This window comes from Nycticebus coucang, chromosome 5, assembly GCF_027406575.1.
Source record: "Nycticebus coucang isolate mNycCou1 chromosome 5, mNycCou1.pri, whole genome shotgun sequence".
In the NCBI taxonomy this organism is placed as follows: Eukaryota; Metazoa; Chordata; class Mammalia; order Primates; family Lorisidae; genus Nycticebus; species Nycticebus coucang.
The window spans coordinates 47,665,936-47,684,576 of NC_069784.1; the positions used below are offsets into that span (position 1 = coordinate 47,665,936).

Consider the following 18,641-nt stretch of genomic DNA (forward strand, 5'->3'; position numbering starts at 1 on the left):
CAAAGGGAAACCAACTTGAATGTCCACCATTCAACTGGTGAATGAACACAATGAAATACAATTTAGCAACAGAGTGAAATACTGATACGTGCCACAACATGGCTGAACCTTGAAAGCATTCTGTAAGTGTAAAAAGACAGAGGCAGTAGCCTACGTATTATACTACTCCTTTTTACATAAGATGTCCAGAAAAGGCAAATTTATAAAGATACAAAACAGACCAGGGGTTGCCTTGGAGCTGGGGTGGTAGTGGGGATTTGACTACACACAGATTTTTGGGTGATAGAAGTGTTCTAAAACTAGAATGTGGTGCTCGCTTCGGCAGCACATACTAAAATTGGAACGATACAGAGAAGATTAGCCTGGCCCCTGCGCAAGGATGACACGCAAATTCATGAAGTGTTCCATATTTTTCTTGTGAAAAAAATAGTAATAAAAAAAGAACTAGATTGTGGTGGAACAACTTTATAAAATTACTGAAAAAAATTGTACATTTACCAAAGATGAAGAGCTTGCTTTGAACTGCTTTCAGAATAATATTTTAAGAACAGGGAAATTTGAAATTTAATACTTCAAAATAATGGTACAACAAAACAATTTGTAAAGACTTTAGGCTTTTAAATTCCAACCAGATTGGTTCTCACTATATGCTCATCCTGACTGTGCTTACATCAAAGGACAAGTTAAAAATAGTCATATATTTGAAAAGCACAAAATGAGACGAAATCGAATTACTATTACATATCTTTAAACAAAAAGAATGAAGCAGCAGAAGAGGGTGGGCCTCCTGGTTGGTTTTTATGTTTACATGCTGCTACCTAGTGGTCATTTATAAAACAGCAGAACTTGGGGTTTTTGGTTTTGTTTTTAATCTTGGATTTGTTGAGCTGGGTTTGTATACTACAACAAACAGTTAAATGCTTATCAGTATAGAGGTTAGCTGTCTGAATCACTAAATAGTTTATGCTTTATGAAAATACTGCAGTGGGAAGAACTGGATTGACAGTCTGGGAAAATGACTTCCAGTCCCCGATCTGCTGGTGTCATTTTTGTGAGTTTGAGCCAGTAAAAAATTAATCTATGGGCCTATCTGGTTCCATAAACCAGTGGTTCTGTAAAGTAGTCATTAGAAGCATGGCATCAGTGCAAGCCCCTGAACTTCTCTAATCTTTAGTATCCTAATCTTGAAAATAGGGATATGACAACCTTGCTGCTAAGGTAGTTGTGACAACTAAATGATGACTATGCTCATAAACGTTCTTACCTCCGAGAAAGTTAGACTACGAGAACTTTCACTCTCAGCAGCACCTCACGGGCACCAATCCTTTATCTGCCAGTCAGTTAGGTACTTCTTCCTTCCCATCCCAAAGCAGCAAGCAAAACCCCCAGAGGTTTAGAAAACTAAATGTGACTTCAAAAATGATCAGTTGATTTGAAAAACACAATTGAACAAGTGAATTTTTAAAATAATGAATAAAGATAAAGGTAGCATGGCGGCTAGAATTTTTATAACTTGACACTTGGAATTGCTGATTATTTTAAAATGATGAGGTAATGACAGGGATATCAAGGGGTGACAGTGCTAGCTGATCTTCTCACTAACAGTTCTCACAGGTGTCTGACATGTTTAATATATGCCAACCAACACAATGCAGGCCAGACAAAGTGTAATTCTTTCATTTTCCCAGTAATTAAAGTGACTGCACCACTGTGGATTTTATTCTACAGGGGAGAGAACCAGTCTGCTTACGGATCAACACCATCTGAAACTAAGGGGTTTGTACTACCACTTTGCTTTTTCACCCATTAGAATTTTTTAGGATGTCCACATACTTAGATGATTAGTTTTAGTTATTACTTGTGAACCTTTTGGTATTGCTTACACGATACCAGTTTTTAAAACAGATTTATTAGGGTATAATTTAGATGTCACAGAATTTATTTATTCTAGTGTTGCTTTTTAAAACCAATTCACCTATTAAAAATGTAAAGTCCTGAGTCTGAGTAAATTTATACAATTGTGCAGTCATTACCACAATCTAGTTTTAGAACAATTCCAACATATACTTTGCTTTTGACCAGCCCCATAAGGAATAATTTATTAGATCATTAACCAGTGCATTTTAAAGGAACTAGATCTAAGACCTACACTAGGCCTTAGAATAAGTCAAGCTTTAAGAAAAAACAAGTCCTTAACTTTACTCAAAATAGAAATCCATTGAATGTGTTCTCTCCCTCTCCAAAGGTCTGTAAGAATATAAACGTAAAATGTAAATATCAAAAAGTAATACACATACCACTAATGTATTTTGAAAAATTATGTTGTATAATTTATTGTACTTTTGTCAGTAGGCATGAAAATTAATTTTAAAAATGTTTCTAGTTGCAACTATCTTTCACTCAATGTCAAACTTATTTTTTTCACTTTTATAAATATGTGAAAGTTGGATAAATCGTGTCGGGATTAAACATTTTGATCTAGCATATGCCAAATTTATGGAAAAATATTTCTTCTATGATTTGGTTGTGCACACCTTTATGGGGCTTGGCCTGAGATACTGGCTTTGAGACTAACAGAAGAAGAACTTCTTCCTTAAGGTGATGTTTAAGAGGCCCTGATTTTATCTTGTTTCAACATATTATTCAAAACAGAATTAATTATCATGCCCCTTTTCTTGCAAATCCAGTATTTGTGGTATACTTCTCTTAACACACCTTCTATTAAACATGTACATTAAAGTTTCTCAATTGCAAGAATTACAATTTGGAAATAATGAAAATATTTCTACCTGTTTATGTTAATTTTTTTGTTCCTGTCTTATCAAAGTTTCAGAAGGATAGTTATATAACCTAATTCCACTTTGAAAATTCTACCTATATCTTTCTCTAGCCCTAGAAGTTCCTGCTAACTCCATCCATTTTGACATTTAAATATTGTTTTAAATTTTTAAATATTCAATTTGTGCTAATTCATTCTCCTCCAAATATTAAGCTGCTTATTGTTAGCATAGTTGTTTTAAACTTTATGTGTGTGAATAAATGAATTTTATATATCTAAAGCACCAGATCCACACAGGACATATAAAAAGCTATTTATAAGTACTGTTTAATTAATAAATGATATCTCAGGTTTGTCTCCCCTTCCCTAGACCCCCATAACACTTACATTTATCATATAGCCCAGATTTCCTAGACATTAGAAATTTTCTGTTCTACTGTCCCCATAAGAACAGTTGCAGGTGTTACACCATATGTCTGGGACATATGGTTCTCAATAGCTGTAATATGAAGCCATAAATCTGATATCTACTTCTCCCTTTTTCTTAATAGATCTGATTGCAATATTTCAAATATAGTTCTGTTTCATTATTTAATTTACGTATTTTAAAATACAAAAGCATATTAGTAGAAAAAGTTTGGCATATGCAACGTACATAAAGTAAAATTCGCCTTTACGCCCCCGCCCCATCCTGCCTTGTTTCTACTTTGACACAACTCAGGGCTTCCACACCGACAGCCTAGAGAACACCCGTACACAACAGGAGGCAGCTGCGCAGCCAAATGGCGCTGAGTGGCATGGAGGCCCGCGCACCTGCTCGCAGATCGCCCACTCGCTAACTCTTTGACCTTGGGTGAGTCTCTCAAACTTCTGACTCCCAGAATTGTCCATCAAATGCTACCTTTCTCCCCAGGTTGTTGAACAAGAAGAGACAGGTAATGGGTAAGCACTTTGCGAAGCCTGAAGCACTAGGCAAATTTAAAGAATTGTGGATTCCAGAGAAATCTTTGCGCCTGTGTACAGCCTAGTCAATTCACCCCAGCTCCAGCACTGCAGACTCAGCTGCTCCGCCAGCAGCGGCGCCCGGGCTCACAGACGCCTGTACTCTAGGGCTGCCTCTAGGTCTTAACTGCAGTTGCCTCGGTCACAGTCTCGCGCCTGCCTCTTCCAAGACCTGCGAATCGAAACTTCCCTTTCTCCGGAAACCGGTCAACCTCTAAAACACCCTCCGCTCTCAGCCACACCCCAAATGGCAAATGCTGGGTTCTCCACGCCCACTCGCTTCATATTTGATTTCGGCGCGCGCCGAACCTGAGGGCGGCTGTGATTGGTTGGAAGTGAGCAAAATTCCTATATGATTGGCTGATAGTAGCTAATGGGCGTTACTACAACAGGAGCTGAATGATGACTGGTTCATAAATAAAGGGGGCGGAGTAAAAGGCGGAAGCAGAAGTTGTGGGCGGAGAGAGAGGAAAAGGTTCGTGATGGAAGTGGTTAGGTGCCCGGAACACGGTAAGTGGCCAGGGTCTTAGGTTCCCCAGAGGCCTATCTGGTGAGGTGCAGTCGTTAACTTGCTTCTCTTCTAAGGGACTTTCTGCTTTCTGAAGACTGGCATCCGCGATGGCCCGAATAAAGGAAAGAGCTTCTACGTGTGCCGGGCGGACACGTGCGGCTTCGTCCGGGCCACCGAGTAGGTCTGGAGCTGCCCACGCCACGGGGACCAGGAGGAATGATGGGGCCCTCCCTGGTCTGCAGCGTCGGGCCCTTTGAGCGATTGGTAATCTCAGGGCAGCGTGGCGTGTTAGGAAGACGCTCCGCTGTTGTAGCTGTGTGGCTCCGAGCCTGCTTACTTTCTCTGTCTGGGCCGCCCATTCCCCCACCTGTAAAATGGAGGATCCCGCTACATCTGGATCCTTTTGGTGTTTTCCAACTCTGGGTTTATAGTCACCTGCCAGGCTTTAGTCACTCCCTTCCCTGCTAGAACAGAAGTGAGGGCGCACAGCAGACAGTATAAAATGATTTGTCTCGAAACACATTGTGTTAGCCTTAAACAACAACAAAAAAAGATTCTCTACATTTAAATGGTAAGATAGATAATTCAAAGAAATATATTACTTTAGGCATTACTGCTAAAAGGAACATTAGAGATCTGATTTAGAATTTAAGTTGAGACCTAAAAATGTGAAGCATCTTTTCTAAAATGAGAAAAGTTAATACTGTCTCATCAAGTGTTAATATTTTCACAACACCAGATATCTACATTTTTATATGAATTTAAAATTGTCATATCATTAAACATTTTTTTCCTGCTCTTTATGCTGAACTTGATAGCGAAGTTATTTTTCTCCGTATCCTGTGTAAAATACACAGTGGATATCAGTACTAGGAGAGTATCCTTTCAACATATATATTAACTTCTCATGTTTCCCTTCCATGTATTGGTATCTTTCTTTGCTTTGAAACTGAGCAAAAGCCCTTGTGTCCTTTTTCCGATTTAGAAAGTAAATTTTGACAGAAATGTTTTCTTTGCCCTCTAAGTTTTTTTCTTTGAAAGAAATTATTGGGATCCAGTTTAATTAAATACAGATTGATCCTGGTAAAGCAATATGAAATGTTAAGAAAGAAGATACCAATTGAAAATACTCAAGCTATCTAGATCGACAACATAGCATTATATCAGGGTTCACTAGTTCTGGTTTCTAAAGACACTGAGGTATCTTTAGAAAAATACTGAGCCTCTGTGATTCTAGACCCAAGTCAACTGTTGTTGAGACACAGGCATATTTAGGTTTGCAGGAATTAAGCATAAATATTGAATAAGATTGTGGTTTACATTAAGAGAAACATGCTCTTATATAAGGTTCCATTTATATAAACATTGCTATACAAACTAGTAAAATATTTGAAGAGAATTATTTGGTAAACTTGATTTATTTGGAGTATGTTTGAAAACCAGAAGACAGGCCAAAATGGAGAGTACTTTAGAGTTTCATACAGACCTATTTCCCTCAGTTGTTATATATTTAAATTTTTCATGATAACTTAGAGGAGGTGGTTAAAAAACTTATGCCACGCAAGAAGGAAATCATTAGAATGTGTTGTTAGAAGTAGGCGTATGCATAACACTAAGTGATAACTAACAGGATCTTAAAGGGAAAGGATGATGGAAGAAGCTGGTGAAATTTATGGAGGGCCTCACAGCCAGCCTTGGATGCTTCATTCATTTCTAGGGGTATCACGGTGTAGAGGTCACATAGTGTGGTGTAGTTTTAAACTTTTGAGTCATCAAGAAAACTATATTATCACTTTTTATTTGAGGGAATAGGAAATGGTGAAACCTAAGAACTTTTCTGAAAGGAATTCACAAAGAACTATGGGTGGCGTTTACAAATCAAGTGGATGTCGTACAGAGACTCTTGGTTTAAAACCCATAGTTTTGACTGGATTTAGGATATTGACCTCTGTTCATTGGCTCTTAAAACAAAAATTTTTTTTCCATTTTGTTCTCTAGCGTTCCGGTTTCTCATTGTTTACTGCATGAAGGCTGTGTGGTAGAGCTTCAGGGTTTGCTTCTGCCACAGGGCAAGAAAGAGCACAGGTAAGTGTCCAAAAGGAACACCTAAATATACTTGCTTTTTTTTTTTTTTTAATCTTTTCCTCAAGGAGTTGCAGCTGGATATGTGTTAGGATTGTTCTTTAAAAGTCATTATTAAAAAACAAGCAGTATTTCTATATGTATTGAGTATCTTCTGGGCTGTTGCAACCCTAACTGCTGAGCACCTAGTTCATTTGAGATGCCTGACCTGTGGTTAATTTCTAGGCAAATAGCTCCACCATCATCCCTCTCCAGCTCTCTAATAGACTTCAGGCGCCTGCCACAACACCCAGCTATTTTTTATTTTTGTTGCAGTTCGGCTGGGGCAGGGTTTGAACCCGCCACCCTCAGTATATGGGGCTGGCGCCCTACTCACTGAACCACAGGCACCACCCTGCAAAACTTAGCATAATATCACAAACAGGATGTTGACACTGGTACAATCCACTGATTTTATTGGCAAAGAAAGTTTTATTTCTACTAATATATGTGTGTATTTAGTTCTATGCAATTTTATCTACATGTAGACTTATGTATCTGCTACTCCAGTTCAGGTACTGACCAGTTCCATCATCACAGGGCCCCTTCTGTCGCCCTCTTATAACCATACCCACTTTCCTCCCCATCCATCCTCCTCACCCCTCACAACCAGGAATCTGTTCTTTATTTCTAAAATGTTGTCATTTCAAAATTATTACATAAATAGGATTTTTGCTTTTTTTAAAATTTTTGTCTTTTTGTTATTGAGTTGGAAGAGTTCTTTGTATATTCCCTATACAAGTTCTTTGGCAGATATTTGTATTGTGAATACAGTAGAACCTCTGTAAGTTGACCACACACGGGACTGTAATACTGGTCAACGTAAGGAACGAGGCTGCTGTGCTAATCAGAGTCAGGTCAGCTTAAGGAGCAAGCTAACTGTGGAGGTTCTGCTGTATTTTATTCCAGTCTGTGGTTTTCATTTTCTTAACAGAGTTTTGAAAAGGAGAAGTTTTTAATTTTTATGAAGTCCAATTTATTATTTTTTCATAGTTTGTCCTTTTTGTCTCCTCTGCAATAAAGCTTTGCCTACCCCAAGATTGCAAATGTCTCCAAAGTGTCTTCTAAAATCCTTACAGCTTTTTTGTTTTTTTAAAAATAACTTTTTAATTTAAATCTGTGATTCAAATTAATTTTGAATATTGTGTGAAGTAGAATAGAGGTTCTTTTTTTTTTTTTTTTTTTTGTATATTAACCAATTGTTGTAGCACTGTGTTTTGAGATTTTCCTTTCTCTACTGAAATGCCCGGCATCTTTGTAAAAAAAGATCAATTGATCCAATATTATGGGTCTATTTCTGGGCTTGCTAATCTGTTCCATTGATCCATTTCTCTATCCTTACATAATTAAAGAAATAAAATAATATGTCTTTCAACTTTATTCTTTGTTATGATTGTGTTGGCTGCTCTAGGATCATTGTGTTTTCATATAAGATATAGAATCAGCTTTTCTAACTTCCATAGAAAACCTCATTGATATTGCATTGAATCTATATAGGTCAATTTGGAGAGAACCATCATTAATATTGAGTCTGCGGACTCAGTTTCTCATGCCTACAATCACAGGTACTTCGGAGGCTGAGATGAGAGAGGATTGCTTGAGCCCAGGAGTTGGAGGCTGCAGTGAGCTATGCTTATATCATTGCACTCTAGCCTGGGCAAGAGATGGGACCCTGTCTCTTAAAAAAAAAAATTAAACCAGGGCGGTGCCTGTGGCTCAAAGGAGTAGGGTGTTGGCCCCATATGCCAGAGGTGGCCAGCCCTGGCCAAAAACCTCAAAAAAAAAAAAAAAAAAATTAAATAATAAAGGACAGAAAAAGAAAAATATTGTTTTCCAATCTATCAACATTGTTTTTTTTTCTTTTATGATTTTAAAAATATGTCAGCATTGTTTAATATTTTTTATTATAGAGTTCCAGTACACCTTTTGTTAAGTTCATTCCTCAGTGTTCTCAGTGTTTTTATCTTTTGGTGATGTTGTAAATGGAATTTTTAATTTCATCTTTGTATTGCTTTTGCTGGTGCAGTGGGGCTGGTAAGCCTTTATTGTGTAAAGTCGTTATGTCCTCCTTATGTGTAAACCATTTACATACTATTGGGGATCCTCTACCACACAGAAGAAACACTGTTGTAGGTGGTAGGAAGTTACTGAAGGATTTTTTTATTCAAGTTTCATTAAAAGAAGAACTGTGGAGGACAGATAGAAAGCAGTAGATAAACATAATAGAGGCAAAAGGACCACAGAAATGACAGCCGCTATTCATTACCTCTTACCTTCATAATTAGAAAGTGGCATTGCTGGGATTTGATCCTTGGTCCAGCTGCTTCCAGGCACACCTACTTGCTCTTACATGAAAACTTGCTACAAGTTAGCCGGGCGTTGTGGCGGCGCCTGTAGTCCCAGCTACTCGGGAGGCTGAGGCAAGAGAATTGCTTAAGCCCAGGAGTTGGAGGTTGCTGTGAGCTGTGTGAGGCCATGGCACTCTATCGAGGGCCATAAAGTGAGACTCTGTCTCTACAAAAAAAAAAAGAAAACTTGCTACAAGAGAATTAATAAGCTGTGTTTCTTCCTCTGCTTTCTCATCTGGAGTAGCGATCATGGTGGCCCCCACTTGGCTGATTGGAGGGTTCAGAGAGAGAATGCGTGTGAGGCGCTTAGTCTAGTGCTGACTCACTGCTCAGTGGGGAGTGGCGGCTGAGTGGGGGCTTCTGGGGACACATTTACATAAGGAAAGACAAGGAAGGAAAGGCAATGTGAAAAGAGGACTGCGTGGAAGGCTCACGGCCTGGCTCTGATCAGCCATGTCTGCTGCAGATGCGGAGCCAGCTAGAAAGTGAGTGTGCAGCTCTGAACAAAGGTCTGGCTGAAGACGGAACTCTGAGAACTTGTCATTAACATTCTTTGTACTAGGTAGATGACTCTGAGAAGTGACCATTACTTTAAAATAGAAAAATAAGTATACTAAATGTATTTCTTTTAGCCAAAATCTAGAACACTGTTCTGTTTTCGGTTTTGTTTTTGAGACAGGGTCTGGCTCTGTCACCAAAGCAGGAGTATAGCGGCATCATTATAGCTCCCAGTAATTTTAAACACCTGGGCTCAAGTGATCCTCTTTCTGAGTAGCTGGGACTACAGGTGCCCACCACCAGGCCCGGCTAATTTTTCTGTATTTGTAAAGACGGGGTCTTGCTCTTGCTCAGTCTGGTCTCGAACTCCTGGTCTCAAGTAATCCACCCGTCTCAGCCTCCCGAAGTACTAGGATCGAGCCACTGTGCTTGACTTACTAGAGCTTTAGAAAGGTTGTTTTAGGACAACAGGTACCCTGTGGTACAGGTTGGAAATTTAAACAGAAAGAGATAAGCCAGTCTGTAGGGATGACTTTCTCAGCAGACAAATGCCCTTTGGCTAAATAAGGGCATTTACCCAAACCCACATACTCTGGAGAATGAGTTCAGGGAGTACAGCCTTGCCTTTCCTCAAAGTTGGTTTTCTTTTTAAGAACTTAAGTATTTTACATCCTATAATTAATACTTTTATGTTTGGCTTCACATAGCTAGGAGAGGGGTGCAGCAGAGTAATGGAAGAGAGGTATGAACCCAGCTAAGATTTTTCACACCTTGCTGTGTTTGTGTGCAGTTCTCCAATTTAAACACCAGGTGGCATCACTCACTAGCATGACTGGCCCTTGAGCCATGGCTCTGTGTAGGGGCGGTAAAGAAACGGGTGGCCTTCCAGGAAAACCGGAGGGAAAACATCTCTCTCACCTTTTTTTCCTTCACGAGAGGGACCCACTTCCAACTCTCTTTGGAAGTCCTCTAAACTTTCTCTTTGTTCTTCCTGAATAAAATCTCTTTGTTACCATCCCCCCCGCACCCCTCCACAAAAAAAAATTGGGAAGAAAATCTTGCCTTGACGTAAATGATGTCACATACATTGTATATTACCAGTTATACAAGTATCCACCCTCACTGTCCAGCTCCTGAGTTCATTCTCTCCCTTTTCTCTTTTATTTTTGAGGATATGGGGTCAAATTAAATAGAAATATTCCTTTGCCTAAACATGAATATAACATGTTTTCATTATTTTGTGGAGGGATGAAATATTTATTTTTATTTTATTTTTATTTTTGGCCAGGGCTGGGTTTGAACCTGCCACCTCCGGCATATGGGGCTGGTGCCCTACCCCTTTGAGCCATAGGCGCCTTCAATATTTTATTTTTTATAATAGTTAGATCTTCACCATTCAGAAGATTGTGGTATTTTTGGTATTTTCATTATGCTGTTTTTACCATATGAAAATTTAGAACTTTTATGTAGACAAAATTACTAAATTTTTTATCTCTCAGCTTTAGGATTCACTTCTATACTTCAGGATTTCATCTCTTATTTTTTTTCTTAGAATGTTTATTTTATGATTATTATTATTATTTTTTTTTTGTTACATGTTTCCCCCCATCTTGAATTTTAGTGTAAAATAATGAGGTAAAAATCCATCTTTCTGTTTTTCCATTGCTGGAGCATATAAAAACGTGAGCTCATATCCCCCAAGGCCCTGTGACAAATTGGGATACAAGTTAGACATACCAAGATGGCAGAGCAATCCCACCTGTGTGTTACATGCTCCATTAATGTGTTTAGATACCAAATGGTTCTGTGACTTCAAGACCCACAGTAAAAGATTAAGAAGGTTACTAAGAGAGTAAAGGAGTTGAGGCTTGAACTTGATCTTTTTTTTTTTTTTTTTTTTTGAGACAGAGTCTCACTCACTTTGTCACCCTGGATAGAGTGCTGTGGTGTCACAGTTCACAGCAACCTCAAACTCGTTGGCTCGAGCAATCCTCTTGCCTCAGCCTCTGAAGTAACTGGGACTACAGGCATCTGCCATAACACCCAGCTATTTTTAGAGATAGGGTCTCGCTCTTGTTCAGGCTGGTCTCAAACTTGTGAGCTCAGGCAGTCTACCCTCCTTGGCCTCCCAAAGTGCTAGGATTACAGTCGTGAGCCACCTATCCTGGCCTTGAACTTGGTCTTGAATGACTTTTAAAATTTTGATAGTGGAAAATATAAGGAAGTGTTCAGGCTGGTTGGCAAGAGTAAGCTCATGGTTGCTGTTACCCGTTACCGAGTAAGTCCTTGATGTGTATCAGACTTCCTTCTGATTGTTTTATCTTTACATGTGGTAGGGTATTTAATCTTCATAATGACCATGTGAGATATGTACTATGATGATTCTTGTTTTATCATCTTACAGAAAAGGAAACTGCCACAGGAGGGCAGTCAAGTAAGGTGTCTGGTATTTCAGAACTGTTAATTATGTGGTGGAGCTGGGATTCCAACCGAGGGCAGGTAGTTTTCAGTGATGTTCACCCTGTTGCCTGAGGGCATGCTGATTTTGTGAGGACTTTTTTTCCTTATCTGTGGTGTCAGATACCAAGAAAAGTATGCAGGGACCTTTTTGCAAATCAGTGTTTGTGTAATGCGTGGCTCAAGACAACTCTTCTTCCTTTGTGTGGCAGAGGAAAAAAAAGTTGGCCAGTCCTGTGAGAGCCTGAGAGAATCTCAGTCTGCCAAAGTGATTGTACTTGGCAGTGCGATGCTCGGTTGGACAGAGGATTTGTCTTCTGGGGAAGAAGATACGATTGAAGAGGTCTGGCTTCCTCCAGCTAATTTCTTCATTGCTATTGTTTGTAACCTCTGTCATGAAAAAGAATTAGTCAATGGATTACAGAAATTATGCTCTTTTTTACAGTGGAATTAATAGGTACTTTCTCAGGGAAAATGTATTTTCACTACTTCCTTTGTTGATTTACAGTGTGATAAAGTTAACAAACAGTAACTTTTCATCCTAAAAACAGGAACCAGAATGGAAAACAAAATACCCAATGTAATCAATAATCAATACTAATATGAAAACAGTATATAAACAAACACATGTCTACAGGAAACAAAGAAACACAAATGTAGTCTAGCAAGGGGGAATGGAGGAGGGAGAGACATACCTTCTAGGCAAGAGCTTAATTACAACTTGAACTTTACCTTAGAATTGAAAACAATGTAACCTAAACATCTGTACCCTCATATTAATTTGTAATAAAAAATTTTTTAAACTTAAAACAAATTCCATAGCAATTAAAAAAACAAACAATAGAGGGACCTATCCAGGTTGGTTTTAATTAAAAACGTAAGTGAAAGCATTTTTGCACTGTGCCTAGCACCCAGCAGGTGCTCACTGTGGTGTCTCCTTCTGTCTTGCTCTCAGTCGTGCCCTTCTTCCAAAAGTCTATAGGACGTGGGCTTTGAAATAGATGCCCCGTCATGAGTCACTTGATGACAGGGATGCATTCTGAGAAATGCACTGGCCGGCGATTTCATCCTTGTGGGAACAACCCAGAGCGAACTGACATCAACCTGTTCTCTGTAGCCTGGGACACACCCAGGTTACAAACCAGTACAGTGTGTTACTGGGCCGAATTCCACAGGCAGTTATTACACAGTGAGAAGTATTTGTGTATCTAAACAAAGAAAAGGTGCAGTAAAGATGCAGTGTTATCATCTCAGGGGATGGTGGTTGTACACAGTCTGGTGTTGACTGAAGCGTCGCCTAGCACACGACTGTGCTTAGGAAATAGTCTCAGTAAAGACCTTAAGTATTTGGGACACTCAATAAGAGCAACAAGTTGTTCTTAATTTATTTCTATAAGTAGTAGTATCCCCTAGTAGTAGCTTGAATTTTATGCATTCAAACCATTTCAGAAATTTTATTGCATATATTCAATATAATATCCTGTTGCAGTGAGAAAAATTAAAGAGACCAGTAATTTAGAAAATCATGAGCTCGGTTGGGAAAGGTGCGAGTTTGTATGAGAGGGAGGGGCTGGACCTATTTTCTATTTAGGTTAACTTTTATGGAATATATGTTTGTCTGTAGCTTGTTGATCTGTACTTCCATATCCAGGTGAAGTCATGGTATTGAGAGGGTGGGACCTGCTCGGTCTTTTCTGTGAATTAGGATTCACCCTCTTGTGAGGCACATTGTACATCACGTGAGCAAAAGGGCCGGGTGTGGAGGCTCACAGCTGTAATCCTCCCACTCTGGGAGGCCGAGGAGAGTGGATTGCCTGAGCTCAAAAATTTGAGACCAGCCTGAGCAAAAGCAAGACCTCGTCTCTACTTTTCAAAATAGAAAAACTAGCTGGGCATTGTGGCGGGCACCTGTAGTCTGAGCTACTCGGGAAGCTGATGCGAGAGGAGTACTTGAGCCCAAGTGTTTGAGGTTGCTGTGAGCTGTGACGCCAAGGCACTGTACCCAGGGTGACAGAGGGAGACTCTGTTCCCCCTCTGAAAAAAAAAAAAAAGTTAGCAAAAGCACAAGAAATTAAAGGAAAGCAGCAGGAAGGAGTGAATGTGCAAAACAGCATATGGAGAACTAATAAATAAAAATCTAGAAATTGACCTGATCAAGAAGCATAGAGAAGGCACAGACACACGAGGTGAGAACTAGAGTCACACGCAGACACGTTGAGATGGATGTCGCCTGACCTGTGTACAGGCTGTTTCCTTCATTGTGCTGGTGCTGTGAGTAGGAAAGGGTTGGAAACAGCCAACCTGTCTGTCAAGAGAGTCTGGTTAAAAATAATACAACATGCATATAGGGGAGAACCTTGCAACTGAAATGAAATAAAAACACACAAGGAAGCTCTTCATGTGTATGCGCTTACAGAAAAATCTTTAAGGCATTTGCTAAAGTAAAAAAAGAGAAGGAAGGTATTTAGTAGTATGTGCGTCTTGCAACCCGTTTGTGTAGAAGTGGAAAAAAAGAATATGTTTATATTGACTTGTATATGCATTTTAAAATCTCTAGAAAGGTAAACAAAACCCTAATAAGTATGGTTATGTGTTTAGAGGGAGATAAACTGGGCAGATAGAACGTGGGGGTGGTTTTCGCTGCCTTTTTATGCCTGTTGGTTGAGTACATTGCCTGTTTCAACAAGTAAGATGTACTTTGTAAAAGTTCTTTAATGGATTAAAAGTTTTTGAGATGTCATCTTAGGCAATAAAAAACAAAAATCAATCCGTTCCATTTTAGGCGGCAGGGCTTTCTACACAGGCGAGGTGTGGTTGGGAATACAGAGGTCATGTGTGGCTGTCATCCAACCTTTAGTTGGACAACACGGCATAATAGCTGATCCCATAGTTAAACTTCCACAGCACAGTTAAATTATGTTGATCCAAAAAAAGAAAAAGTAAAAAAAGAATGTACTTAACTGTGCTTTGAACATCTTTCAAAAATAATTTAGTAAAAATTTTCGCGGAACACGGTTGAAAATCACTGCTCTAGTTGGCGAAAATATCGTAAGGTAGACAGGCAGGTACAAGGGTAGTGCAGCTGAGTGCCCAGCAGGAGGACGGAGGCGGTTCCCTGGCTGGACAGGGAAGGAGGTGTGGTCTTAAACGTCAGAATTAGGTTTTTTGTATTTTTTTGTTACTTTGTTTAAATCAGGATCTAAATAAGATCTACAAATTGGAATTGGCTAATGTCTTTTAAGTTTCTGAAGTTTGCCCTCTTTTTTTCCTCCCTTGTAATTTGCATGTTGAAGGATTCAGGGTGTTTGTCCTGTGGCACTTCCCAGATTACATTCCCATGGGACATCTACATGTTCCTCTGTTGTTTCTCGTTCCTATAAATTGCTAATTGGATATAGAGGTTTGACCAGATTCAGGTTAGTTTTCTGTTTGCTTTGTCTTGTCTTGGTTATTTTGGGTTTTTTCTGCAACACCACTTTACAGGTGTGATTGTGGCCCCCCATTCAGGACTCGTGCGGTCTGGTTATCTCGGTGTTTCTGGCTTAGTAGCCACTGTTGAGCAGCGTTTCCGCTTCGGTCGTGCTTTACAGGTAAAAGGAATAAACTTGTGTGCACTCTTTTGTCATCCGCTAGTCTTTATTTGAGTTCCTAGCCTTTATAGGAGTCCTGTGCAGTCAAGAATTTTTTAATGCACATGTAAGAGTAATTGGTTTCAAGCAACCTTGCGAAGCCAGTACTGAATAGTTACATAATGTGTTTCAGATTAAAAATAAACTTAATCTCTTGTCTTAATGGATTTTCACAGCCTTGATTATTTGTGTTTATACTTCATTAGATTGTTCTTCCGATGCATTAGAAGTAAGGCAGAAGGAAAACACTGGTGTGGAAGCGTTCCCTGGCAGGTAGGAATTAGTCATCTGTTTTCAAACCTGCTATGTTAAGACTGTTTAATATGCAGCATTGCCTGAAAAGACCTTGACGCCCATATAAATTTGTTGGTCTTTATCAAATTATCTCTGAAAGGTAAGTTTTTCTAAAGCATGCCAGATTCTGTTGAAATTTTTAATTTAAAGGACCATTTGGTTATGTTCAATATTTAATTACTGGCTTCTTATTTCACTTAAATATTTTGCATAGTCTTAAGTGCAATCAGTATTCTTCCATTAGGAAGAAACTAGATTGCTTTGACTAATTTCAGTATCTTTTTATAGACCAATATCTGCTCAGTGTTAGTATACAGTAAGTATAATTCCTAAACTCCTAGAATGTTAGCATTAGGAGAAACCCTATAGGTATTTACTACATGGGGAACTAGACATAGGCAGGGGTTGAGACTTGTTTTGGCAGAGGTATGACCTAACTTAAGATTCTAGATTCCTGCAGTGAGATCTTCCTAAGCCAAAATCAAAGCAAGCATAGTGGGGCAGCAACATTTAGGTTTAGAGAAAACTCCATTTTGAGAGAATAGTTTTTCCTGAAAAGTATACATCACGGCTATTATGATTGTAAAAGCACTTTAGTCCAGTCACTACTTTTTCCTGAAGCCTGGATAAGCATGAAAAAGCCTGGAAAAAGAAAGAACCAAGCATTAAAAGTACTATTAGATGGCTGGTTGTGGTGACTCATGCCTGTAATCCTAGCACTCTGGGAGGCAAAGGAGGGTGGATTGTCTGAACTCAGGAGTTCAAGACCAGACTGAGCAAGACCGAGACCTGTCTCTAAAACTAGCCAGGCATTGTGGCACATGCCTATTGTCCCAGCTACTTGGGAGGCTGAGGCAAGAGAATCTTTGGAGCTATGACGCCATGGCACTCTGCCAAGGGTGACAAAGTAAAACTCTGTCTCAAGAAAAAAAAGTACTATTAAAATGCAAATACTTTGTGAGTTTGGCAGATAGTCTTTTCAAGATATGGAATTGATAACAGGAATGTTCAGAAATATTGGGCTTCCTTTATTGTGTTTCCATTCCCCCCTCCCCCCACCGCAAAAAGCCATTCCAGATGGGAAGTTTTCTTTGCATTGTATTTTAAGATTAGTTATTTCCATCATCTTTAGGATCCTGATTCCAGAGAACATTCTGTAACCAGTAAGCCTCAGCATGCATCAGAGCCCTTTCGCCATCCTTCCAGCCAGCTGAGAAACCCATTCAAGGTACTGGACAAGAACCAAGAACCAGCTCTCTGGAAACAGCTCACCATAGGGGACGGTGAGGGAAGGATGGCTGGCAAGAAGCAAAGGGAAAGTGGCGATCAGCTGCTCTTCAGCCGAAAGAAGGAACAGAATCCTGAATCTAACTGCCGGATAGGGAAAGAGCTCTCTTCTGGCCCGGTGATCAAGAAAAAACAATCTGTAGTTGCAGAGAAGAAGCAAGAGGAGAGAGCAGAGTTTCAGTGTGAAGCCAAGGAGACCGACCGCACACACAGAAGGAACTTTTCTGACGTTACGTCCAGACAGTGCCACGGCAGTGAGCCGAAGTCGTCTGCATCTGTGCAGGAGAAATCAAATGGGAAGAGTCAAGATGTCCACAGACAGCCGGAGCCTCTGAGAGGAAAGAAAACCCAGCTTTTGCCTCAAAGTGTTCATAGTCAGGGCCCAGTAGGCAAGCCCCAGAAAGGGGGGCAGCTCAGCAAGGAGCATCTTAAGAATGGGGAGGCTAAAGGCATGAAGGCAGGGACTGACCCCGGCTCGCAGGCTGTCCCGGAAAGGCCACCACAGGGCCATCTCCAGGCACAGCCAGAGACTCGAGGTGTCCCTGCCCATGAAGCAGCAGCGGCAGAGGCCGCACCAGCAGCTCCAGAGCTTTACCTGGGCGAGGGGCGGAAAGCTGGCACAAGCAGTAGTGACAGTGAGGACGATGACGTTTTTGTTTCCTCCACACCGGGGAGCCCCCTACTCTTTGACTCACCTCTGGACTCACAGAAGAAGACGAACCTTCCCCTCCCTGATCAGAGTGTGCAGGAAAAAATACCTGCCTCGGGTGTTTCCAGGAAGGCCGAGCCCTCAGACCCAGCAGCCCAGCGTGCACACCTCACCACACAGCTGAAACAGAAGAAGGTAACTGTAGGCCTGTGTTTTGTCCTTAAGGTCGGAGCATTGCTTGTGTGGGCAGGAAGGAGACCCCACAAGAGAGTTAAACATGCTCCTGTGGAAATTTGGTGGGTGGGTGTTTTCCTATGCTTACATTTTTAGGATTGGTAAGCCAACTGAGTTAAAAAAAAAAAAAAAGGCCCAGTTTTCACATACATAGTTAAAAGACCATAATTTCAGGCCTACTATGATGGCTTACACCTGTAATCCTAGCATTCTGGGAGGCCAAGGCAAGTAGATTGCTTGAGCTCAGGAGTTCAAGACCAGCCTGAGCAAGATTGAAACCCCATCTCTACTAAAAATAGAAAAACTAGCTGGGTATTGTGAAAGGCCCCTGTAGTCCCAGCTACTCAGGAGGCTGAGGCAGGAGGATCACTTGAGCCCAAAAGTTTGAGGTTGCTGTGAGCTAGGCTGAGGCCACGGCACTCTAGCCTAGGCAACAAAGCAAGACTCTGTCCTCCCCCATTCCCCCCCTCCCAAAGGACCATAATTTCAGAGTTTTATCTTTTTAGGTTAGTTTAACTGGAAACCACCCTTCTAACAACTTGAGAGGAGAGATCCATGTGATAGGATCTGTTTTTCAGAGCACACTGGCATCAGTGAACATCCAGGCTCTTCCGGATAAGGGCCAGAAGCTTCTGGAGCAGATCCAGGTGTTGGAGGAAGCACTGAGCTCTCTCGCCCTCTCCCCAGAGCCAGGTGAAGTAGGCTGTGCCTTAGAACTCAGGGCCCGTGAACTTCACAGGGACAGCTTGGGAGCCATTGGATGAAGAATGTGTTGATTCATTCACCTTTCTGTTTTATTATACATGTATTATTGGCTTCTGAGATTCTTTTA

General features: G+C 40.4%; 1 protein-coding gene and 1 non-coding gene across 4 annotated transcripts in view; both read left to right on the plus strand.

Moving 5' to 3' along the window:
- Nucleotides 1-311: 311 nt before the first annotated feature.
- Nucleotides 312-414, plus strand: LOC128586892 (U6 spliceosomal RNA). The gene has a single exon (XR_008380350.1). It is a non-coding gene; the product is annotated as a U6 spliceosomal RNA (small nuclear RNA).
- A 3,825-nt stretch (nt 415-4,239) lies between these two features.
- TTF2 (transcription termination factor 2) overlaps nt 4,240-18,641 on the plus strand; it is a 53,533-nt gene continuing 39,131 nt past the window's right edge. For 2 of the 3 annotated variants that reach the window (XR_008380235.1, XM_053592202.1), the window contains exons 1-6: nt 4,246-4,291; nt 4,367-4,469; nt 6,291-6,377; nt 15,552-15,618; nt 16,772-17,770; nt 18,388-18,502. Coding sequence is in view for 2 of the 3 variants with exons in the window: in XM_053592202.1 (XP_053448177.1) it covers nt 4,264-4,291; nt 4,367-4,469; nt 6,291-6,377; nt 15,552-15,618; nt 16,772-17,770; nt 18,388-18,502 (1,399 nt within the window). In the remaining variant the exon portion in view is untranslated. Of the gene's footprint in view, nt 4,292-4,366; nt 4,474-6,290; nt 6,378-15,551; nt 15,619-16,771; nt 17,771-18,387; nt 18,503-18,641 lie in introns of all 3 variants that reach the window. The other variant, XM_053592203.1, reaches the window with a different exon arrangement.